At 33.6% G+C, this 10,463-nt stretch overlaps 1 protein-coding gene across 1 annotated transcript in view; it reads left to right on the forward strand.

Moving 5' to 3' along the window:
• TBCK (TBC1 domain containing kinase) overlaps positions 1–10,463 on the forward strand; it is a 110,856-nt gene that overhangs the window by 32,041 nt on the left and 68,352 nt on the right. The window contains exon 17 of the mRNA XM_012655085.1: positions 901–986. Coding sequence (XP_012510539.1) covers positions 901–986 — 86 coding nt within the window. The remainder of the gene's footprint in view (positions 1–900; positions 987–10,463) is intronic.

Below are 10,463 nucleotides of genomic sequence, written 5' to 3' on the forward strand. Positions count from 1 at the left end.
AAAGCAAACATTTTTAGAGGTTATTTTCACCAAATAATTGGATCGAAAAATAGACGTTACTTTAATGAAGGAGAGAGTTGAGGTACTTAATTAAAGGAAAACTTTCATGGAAGTATCATCATTTCACTTTCAAAAAAGAAAAGGAAATTGAGCTCATTGACATGTATTAATTTTGGTTTTTCAGTGAACAAAAATATGGTGGTTACTTGCCTTGTGTAAATTGTTACCACAATCTTGTTTAGATCAGTTTACATAGTAAATTGGCAAGAATAGTAACTTAGAATGGAAAAAATGAAAACAAGAACTTATTCCTCACATTTCAACCGAACCCTATGAATAGGATTAGAATCAAAGATATTTTTAATTGCCTACTGTGTGTCTGCTTTCTGATTAACATGATGTTGATTCTTATTTCTAAATATGCCAAATGCGAAGTTTTAGATGGAAATAAATTAGAAATGTAACAGATGCCTATATCTGTATATATAAACAAATTTGAGGCATAATTATTCTATTTGTGACTCTTATAAATGTTGTTCCTTGTCTGGGGATCTGTTACACTTTCTGAATATTCAATAAATGTGAAACAGATTTAGTATTACTAGAGAAAATGTGTTTGTAGAGTTTAATAGGAAAACATCATATATCATGTGTTTAATTTGTGACTCAGGAAATAAACTGATAGCTCTGAAGACAGAGAATAAGTTGTGGCATAGATTTTTGGTACATTTGTTTAATAATTAGCAGTAAGTAAGGTAATAAAAAAACAAAATTATCTATTAAAGTATCTTTTTTTCATGGAGAAATTAAATCTCATTCAGTATGTAAATGAAACTATATTTGAATTTAATGTCTTTGAGTACTTTGTAAAAATGATGATTATCTCTGTTGCTATTTCAGAGTATCTGACGGTGTTCTCTCAGATGATTGCGTTCCATGATCCAGAGCTGAGTAATCATCTCAACGATATTGGCTTTATTCCAGATGTAAGTACTTGGTGTATCATAGAACATGAGGTAAAAAATAAAGGAGGAATTCGCAGCACAAAAGAGTGTATTTTTAAAACTTTTATTGGCATAGAAGTCAGATTCTGAACAAGTTACTGCTACTAATTATAGCCTCCTGCTAAGAAAGTTTTTGTGGTTACCTTCCATATTCCCACTTTAAGTAAAGGAAAAAGATCTTACTTTTCTTAACACACTTGATACCATCAAATTGTTTTGAAAAAGCCATTAGTGAGAGTGTTGTATTGAACTGTGTTGTGAAGGGTTTTCACTTGGATTTTATGATATTGAGCCCTGGGTTTGAAGAAATAGGAAATCTATGCTTAAGTGAAATCCTAAGTAGCTGCTTTGATGTTTTGCTTGACATATTACCTTAGAAGCTTTGACAGATTTTGCTCATTACTTCATCAGCTTGCTAAAATTCAGAGTTGACACTCAACACTTAGCCAGGGCGTGGCTCAGCCTGTAACTCATTTGTGGTTTGTGACACAGAGTCAAGCCCTTTTTAAAAGGCTGTTGGATAAACATATATCAGAACATTAGATTGTACCCCATAATACATACACTTATTATTTGTCAATTAAAAATTAAAAAAAATGAAAGTGAAAAAATTAATAACAGAGGTTACCTGTTTGGGGAGGGAGTTGAAATTGGTAGCAGAGGTGTATGGGAAACTGTTTACTTGTTACACTTTACATTTAAAAATTTTTTAACGCTGTGAATATGTTACTCATTCAGAAGTTAAATTGAAGGCACCTGCCCTCAAGCAGTTATAATTTTTCAGGGAGATGCTTTATTGAAAAGTTACTGATAAGAGGACAAAAATGTTGATGTTACATATTGTTAAAGTAGCAAATACAATTTATAAAATATTATGGTATCTCATTTTCATAAAATGAAATTTAGTATACATAGAAAAGTTGAAAAGCTACGCTCTAGAACATTAATTACGATTATATTGGGTTGGAGGAGTTATGAGTGATTAGGGGGGAGTGTAAGTGCCGTTTTTAATTTTTTTTCATTGAACATGTTATTTTTGTAATGTGAAAAATCTTCTAAAACTGTATTATATGATGTTTAATAGAACACTAGAAAGCAATGTTTTTAAAACTGTTTATTCCTACAATACATAGGAAGAAATTGTATTTTATATTGAGACCCAGGACACAAAAAATTGGGAGTGGTGCTGTGTATGTGTGTATATAACTGAAACAAGTTTTATGAAACATTTTACGCTTCTTACCGGTGATGCATTTTATTATTGTTTTAAATATCTACACCCAGTAAGTTGATGTTGTGAACCTCAATTTGAAAAATACTTATATAAAGGATTTTTTAAAAATCAGTAAAAACTTATCTTTAAAATTAAAAAAGGAAAAATAAAAGGTTGTTGGAGTTATATTGTCATAGGTTTTTATAAACCTCAAAAAAATGCTTTTTGAGATAGAGATTTCTTTAGTCCATCTTAAACTTGTTTCCTGATTGTGCCTTTCCTGTAAAAAAGGCTTACATCCAGAAACTAGTATATTGACAATCAAGATTAGATGAAAAATATTTATTAATATATGAATACTTAGTGCATTTAAAGTGTTGACAATAACGCTGATAGTATAAGTACCTGCAAAGTGCTTTGTAGCTTAAAAATAACTTTCATAGACATTATTTTCATTGGATTGTCAAAAACAGATTTGTAAGGTATATGAAGCAAATGTTTTCAGCATTTAATTGATAAAGAATTTAGTCTTCGTGAAGGTAACAAAACTAATTAGTCACAGAACTAAAACTTTAACTCACATCATTTGGCATCAGCCTTCTGCCTCCAGTCTGATATATTTTCCATTGGGAAAATAGGCACTAAAACATAGGTCTGCTTCCTTCTAGTTCATTGCTTTTTGTGTGATGTTATAACTCTCTGTGATATAATCATCAGGCCTCCTTAATAACCTTATGGAGAGATACCTTTCATTTAAGTACATGGCTTTCTTAGTCAGGGCTCTGTAAAGAACACATACAGGTTACAAAACAAACACATAGACAAAACAAAGACAAGCCCTATAATTATAGAGACGAAAAACTTATAAAAAATTAGCCAATAAGCATATTATTAACTATTCGTTTTATATGACCCTAAATTTCTTGCCTCACATTATAAACATGAGGTATAATACAGTACAATATTAGATTAAATCTTATGCTAGAGTTGAAGAAATTATCAAAATGCTGACTGCCAAGTTGGTAATGATGTTACATTTTTGAGGGAAAAAGAATGCTAGTATCCAAGATAGAGACTATAAGAAGTGAAAATTATTTTCAAAAAATTCTCTTGAAAGCACCTAATTAAATTGTGGTCACCACTGAATAGAAAATTACATTGGTTCAGTGTTAATAGATTGACAGAAAACATTTATGTAGACAAATATGTATAAAATTAGAAAGACAGTCTAATAAAAATCCTTAAACATTCGTGAACAGAATTGGTACTAAGAAAGGTAACAGAAAAATAATTTATTTTTGCTTTAATTAATCAGAAAAACATTGTTAAAACAATAATCTGAGCACATACTAAATGCTTTTTGTGTACCAAGCAGTGTTTCATCCTCTTTAAATATAATCACTCATCGAATCCTACACGTTTGTAAATCTGATTAAACAATGACCTAAATGTTTATATATAAAGCCAATTTGGGCTGATAGTAAGGTGAAAATAAAATTCTAGGTAACAGTAACATGAAAGGTAAGAGTAGGTGGGAACCAGTTAAAAGGAATTCCAGTGTTTTTGCATTCTTTTGATTGGAACAGAAATATGCTCATTGTATTTAGATATTAAGTCTGGGAACCTTTCAGACCTGAGATTTGATTTTACTCTAATAAATTAGCCTGTTACTGTTGCATGGAGTGGGCAGAAAACAAGACTTTGTCACTCACAGCATACATAGCAAGCAGCATGGGCTTTAGCATATTTGTGTTGGTTCCCCTTTCTCCCAGATCCCGTGGAGACGACACTGAGGGCCCAGATGATAACTGCATACGCAGTGCATGAGCTTGGGGAATTTGAATTTTTTTTTTTTTTTAAACAGGGTCTCTCTCTGTCACCCTGGCTAGAGTACGGGGGTATTGCATTATCCTAGCTCACTACAACCTCAAATTCCTGGGCTCAAGTGATCCTCCTGCCTCAGCTTCCAGAGTAGCTGGGGCTACAGGCTTGACCACCATGCCGGGCCAACTTTTCTATTTCTGTAGCGAAGGGGATCTTGCTCTTGCTCAGGCTGGTCTCGAGCTCCTGCCTAAAGCAATCCTCCCGCCTCAGCCTTCCAGAGTGCTGGGATTACAGGCCTGAGCCACCATACCTGGCCTGGGAATTTGAATTTTTTTAAATGGGTAGTATACATGCCTTCCCTTTACTCTGGAGAGAGAGAGAGACACACTATCTTTTTCTTCCTTCCCTTTACTCTGGAGAGAGACAGAGAGACAGACACTATCTTTTTCTTCCAGTGCTGTAAGTAAACTTGTCCTTTGCTCCAAAGGGAGATTCTATGTCTGTTATCCCAAGGCTGTTTTTTATACAAACACATTTGAAAAAATCGTCCAGAACAAAAGACAGCAGTATTTTCTCCTTGCAAGAAATGTAGAGTGCAAGGATGCATGCTAAAAATTTAATTTAAGGTAATCAGTAAAAGAATAGAAAGAGAATATATAACTTCTAAACCAGTGGAGGGGGGCAGGGTAGCACAAAGAAAAGTCAATGCTGTAAGAATAGAAAGAACATAGAAAGAACGTGAGCTAATTAAATTGCCTATCAAAGGAGATTTTCAGATATATGTTTAAATCCATCTACATGCTATCTATAGATAAACATAAAAATTTAAAAATAATGGTCAAAATGAGATAAAAAAACATATGTCAGGCAAATATTAACCAAAAGAAAACTAACGCAGTGACACTAATGTAAACCAGTAAAACAGAAGGGAGAACACAGAGCAGACCCACCCATATATGGAATCTGATACACGCTAGACATGGCTTTACAAATCAGTTAGAAAAGAAAGCATTATGAAATAATGATACAGTTGGATAAGTACATGGGAGGGGGTGCGAATTAAAGTCTAAATTAACTCCACATGTGAAAGTCAATTCTAGATCTACTAAAAGACCTAAATATGGAATGTCATATTTATATTTTCTATCTAAGAAGAAATTCTTATTAAGGTTATAGAAAGTATAAAACGTAAACTTAAAAAGAGAGTTTTGGGATTGAGGAGTGACATAAAAGGGGCTTCCATTGTATTGGTAGTACATTATTCTGGTTTAAAAAAAATTTTGAAGCAAATGTGGCAAATGTTAATGCTTGTTAAAGCTGAGTAGAGAGTACGCTAGTGTGCTTTAAATGTGCTGTCATGCAGGGTGATTGAACTATTCGATAATTCAATAGGTTTCCTATAAGTTATTTACTCTACTAATGCTTCCCTGTCCATAATGACCCACTCCAAAAGTTACTGGGGCATTTTTGTGTAACTTCTTATAAAAACTCTTCAATAGTAGTAGTATTGTGAAAGTAGTGCTGATGTATATGCATAGTGTGATTGGTCACATGATACATTAGTAAATCATGTGGGATGGGAGATTTTTTTAATGCTGAGCCTCCCTGACTCCCAGCCACTGATTGCCAGTGGTAATCCGCTAATTATTGTAACAATGAAATGCCTCTACACACATTTCTGGAAAGCTGCTTGTATTTCCAAATACCCTCTAGGTAACAGTTCTGTCACTGTTGAGAATCCCAAAAAGAAGTGAGGAAAAAACAGAAAATGTCTTAACTTGGAGAAAATTCCTCTGCCTACAACTATTTTCTTGTCACGGGGTGGATAGATCAAAGTTATTTAACAAGGAAAGCTAAAATATTTTAGCTTTTAGAATGTTTTTGAAATGCTTTATCTTTTTTTATTTGTTTTGTTGTGCTGTTTCTCAAGTCTGTGGCTAGTATAAGAAGGTCAGCAGGCCATTTTTAAATTCAATTTCATAAACATTTGGTGTTTTTAATGTAGAGATTGTTGACAATGAGTAGTGGTGGGAGGGGTGTGATGAAATGGAGAATTTTTCTAACATTTTTCTAACTGTTAATAATCACATATTTTTATTTGCATTTCATTAGTTTGTGTATGCAGCATTCTTTTTTTCCCCCTGAGTTATTGCCTTTAATGTTTTATCTTTGAAATAATTCTTGAGGTGACTTTCTATGCCTCTAACAGCAATATAGGCAGGGATTCATTAAGGGGGAGGAAGAGTGGATATTTTGATAATGAGATCCCAAACCGAGTTTCCTACTCGAGATTTAATCCTATCAAAGAAAGCCCTCATTAATCTGCCATCATTGAAATGCAGGCTTCCATTGCAGGAGAGATTGTGATTTCTGGCTCTTTTCCATTTGCTGTGGGTCACAGAACTCTGAATACTGAGCACCGCTACAGCTCGAATAGTTAGGAATATTGTGCGCCGATGTGATGCTTAGATTATACATGTCATGGTAGTTATGCGATTTACATATAAATAGAATGAGTTATGTGTATTTGGTAAAATTGGGGCCAGGGTGATTTTTATCATTTTTGTCTTGATATGTATTTCTGCTTTTGAAAATATACTAGACCTCATTTAAAATGAGAACAGGAAAGTATGCTTTCTCGTTCTTAAGGGAACTGTTTTCCTGAAATGCTAGGAATAGTATTCAGCCTGCAAATTATGAAAAGCTGTCAGGCGGCCATTAAGAGAAATGGTAAAGGCCGATCTCAGTACTGTATGTATCTCAGGCTGTATCTCAGTACCATATTGAACTACTGTCACAGCTAAAGATAAAGCTACCAAATACCAGGATATGCTGGCAAAGCCATTGTCATTTAATGACAACCTGACGGATGCCTATACTACCACTAATTTTCTGCTTCCTTAAGAGCTTATCACTATCATTTTCAAAATTTATATTCAGCCGTATTTGTACTAACAGAAAACATGAAAGAACTGCTTAGAAACACTTGTTTGTTCCTTCATTTGTTCCTGACCTTCATATTGTCAATAAAAAAATTTTATATTTTAATCTAAAGAAGAGAATACTGACAATGAGCTTTTCAGTTATTATGATGATAGAGTTACAGGGAAAACTGGGCAAGTCCAACTTGGAACATCCATCATAGGAATCCTGCTAACCTGTTGTAGTCCATCTGCGGGGTCCTGGAATGTGTCCTTTTGTCTGGCAGCTGCTGTGGTGTCCCCGACATCAGTGCTAACCCCATTCTATTGACCTTGCATCCATTGACTGCCTTTCAGAGAGGGCCCAGATCTCAGAAACCAAAGGGCCTATTAATCCCTCCAGGAATCATAAAATGATATTTTGGTAACTTCTTCCTACAAAACCACACGCACAAGTTAAATAGTTAGCAGGTTTTCCAGCTCAGTCAATCTTCATTCGAATCGCCCCTCCCGGAGCATCAGTTTCTAATCGAATGTATCCTTGTATGGTCGAGAAACGGGGGAAAGGAGCATCATGCAGCAGTTCTCAAACTTCTTGCTCTTAGGACCCCTTTATAGTCTAAAAAATTATTGAGGACACCAAAGAGTTTTTGTTTATGTGGGTTGTATCTATCAATATTTACTGAGACATTTAAAAAATATGTATAAATTTATGTAAAATTAACAATAACAAACTCATGCATATTAACCAAAATAACATAAGTAGATATGTTTTCCCAAAAAATGAAACAGTGGGTTTTTTGTTTTTTTTTTTTTTTGGAATCTTTTTACTCATTAGAAGACAGCTAGATTCTCATCTCTGCTTCTGCATTCCGTATGTCGCAGTGCGTTGTTTTGGTTGAAGTGTGTGAAGAAAATGTGGACTTACACAGATGTGGCTGGCAGAGGACCTTCTTAAGCAGCAGTAGTCCCTTAAAGCTTAGTTGCAATGTATGGTCTAAAACCACTTCAGTGAACTTGTCATGCTCTGTTACGTTAAAATTCATCACTAGCAATTTGACTTTCCTACTCATGCTTGATTTTGTAATGTTATTGGTTATTTGGAAAATAGTGGTTCACCGAGTTCTGCAGATCTTCCAACTATGAAACATTTCATTATAAAATACAAAAAAAAAATCATATTCCTTAACATCATCACCGATCATATCCAAAGAGTCATTAAATATTGGGAAGCTACCAAGCTCACAATGAATGGCAGACGTAAGCTTTCCAAAATTCTAATCTTCACCTGACAGGTCGAATTTTTTTCTGAAAGTAACAGGTTTACTTTATGCATTTTTCAGAAATATCAGGCGAATATCGAAGCCTAAAAAAATTGTTGTTTATCTGCCATTCTTTCAAGTAAAGATGATATTGCTTGAAGAAAGCTCCTGTTCGCTCAGCTCAGACCAAGTGCTTTTCCTCAAGACAGTCGTTGTATTAATACTTCAGTACACAGTACCAGTGCTTTATGCTTACTTCCTACTTCATTTCACAACATTTTTAAGAAGATTTTTAATGAAATTAATAGTTTTTACTTCTTCACAATATCATGATGATTATTACAGTTTGGTACCACCCACTGCCTTTAATTGTGCTGAGATTCCCCCAGTTTTATCCACCTTTGGCTTTGTGTCATCAGCACAAATGTCGACACAGGCAAAAGAGCAAATAATCTTAGAATTATTATGTAAATAGCTTTGAATTGGTTGGCCTCTAAAGGGAATTGAAGACTCCAGTGATCTGTGACCAAGTTTTAAGAAAGCCGGTGTAGAAGATAAGCACTCAGACACTAGTGCCAAATGGGTTCTGAAACCTGGCTCTTCAATATACTAATTACACAGCCTTAATTTAGTTTCTCTTACCCACAGCCCCCCTTACCATTAATGTAGATTATGGTAAATCTTACCTCATAGAACTCTTGTGATGATTAAATGAGATAATGCATGTGAGCTGTTCAACACAGTTCCAGGTACACAGTAAGGGTATTGCTCTTTAATTATTATCATTAGATTTGATCATGTTGCACTGTTTCTTTGGTTTTAATGTGATTTACATTTAGAAGGGCATTATATTACCAGCTATGTGGATATATTATTTTGCCGCATCAGTTAAGGAATATTTTGTCGGAGGAGGTATGGTACTAAACCCTTCCCAAAATGATAACGTGGATCTCAGAACCATTAAGTTGTCCAAGTGATTTTATTATTAATTTTTAGTTTATAGGTTTTCAGTTCCAATAGTAAAGCCAACTGAGAATAAATAGTGAAAGATATGTTTATACAGTTAGATTTTTAAATTTGTTTCTTTTATTTTTTTCTTACTTAGGGAAATCATGACCTACAAAAGATGTAACTAATCTTTGGTATACAAGGGGAAAAAAATTAACCACTTACCTCTGGGTCCAATGGACCTTTTGAATTATTTTTATATGTTTAAGTCATTTTGTGAATAATTTATAGAGGTAAAATAAAGCATATTAAAAGACAACTTTATTTTAAAAACTTTAGTAAGAATTTAAATGTAGCAAACCCAAAATTTTGTTTCATAAATTCTTCATTTTGAAAGCATATATGCATATATGTGAAATGTGCAGTAATGCCCTTTGAACTTACTGCTCAGCTGTCATACATGAACCTGGAGGATATCCATGACGTAAATTCTGATTCCAGATTTCAAATACGTCTCTAATGGGATCTAGCTTATTGCTGGTTCTTCTTGCACTTGCATGGCAAAACACAATTGTCAAAACAAAACATTTACAGAGCTCATAACTTTGCTGGAGAACAGCTGTCTTTTCATAACATAATTGCAAAACATTTTCATTTTTAGATTTATGAACACAAGTTAGACTGATAAATCTAATTTTTTAATGTCTTTATCACCTGTTTATAATCGCTTTATAAACACATCTACCTGTAGCACTTAAACTGTATCAAATATATTTGTGTGCACAAATGTTATTAAATATAAAAGTTTGCTCTCACACATCCCTTTAGCAAAATAGGAAGTTTTAGATTTCTTGTTACAAAATAATGTGTCATAAGGTTCTTCCCATTAAATGACTGACTGAGAATTCTAGATTTATTTATCGTTTGCTCTGATTCTTGTGTCTGAGGAAATTCATCCCAGATATCATCATCTGACCACTCACAGTTTCAAATTTCACTTATATGACCAATTTTATCATTTCACCGGAGTCTAGAGTATTGTTACTGTTTTGCCTTTATCTTCTAATTGGTCAAGTAATTATGAAACATTTTCTCCTGTCAGTTTGCTTTTCTTTAGTAAAAATGGCAGAAAATGAAAGTTCTAAATCCTCAGTTCAATGAAAACTAAAAAATAAAACCAAAAAAACACAAGCTATACTGATGTTGTCTCTGTACATCTTTTACATCTTCTTAAATGATGTGATATTTTGGATGACACAAAAGAAAAGTGAAGGATGATTTATTTTAGTAT

The sequence above is a fragment of the Propithecus coquereli genome, unplaced genomic scaffold, assembly GCF_000956105.1.
Source record: "Propithecus coquereli isolate 6110/MARCELLA unplaced genomic scaffold, Pcoq_1.0 Scaffold46, whole genome shotgun sequence".
Lineage (NCBI taxonomy): Eukaryota > Metazoa > Chordata > Mammalia > Primates > Indriidae > Propithecus > Propithecus coquereli.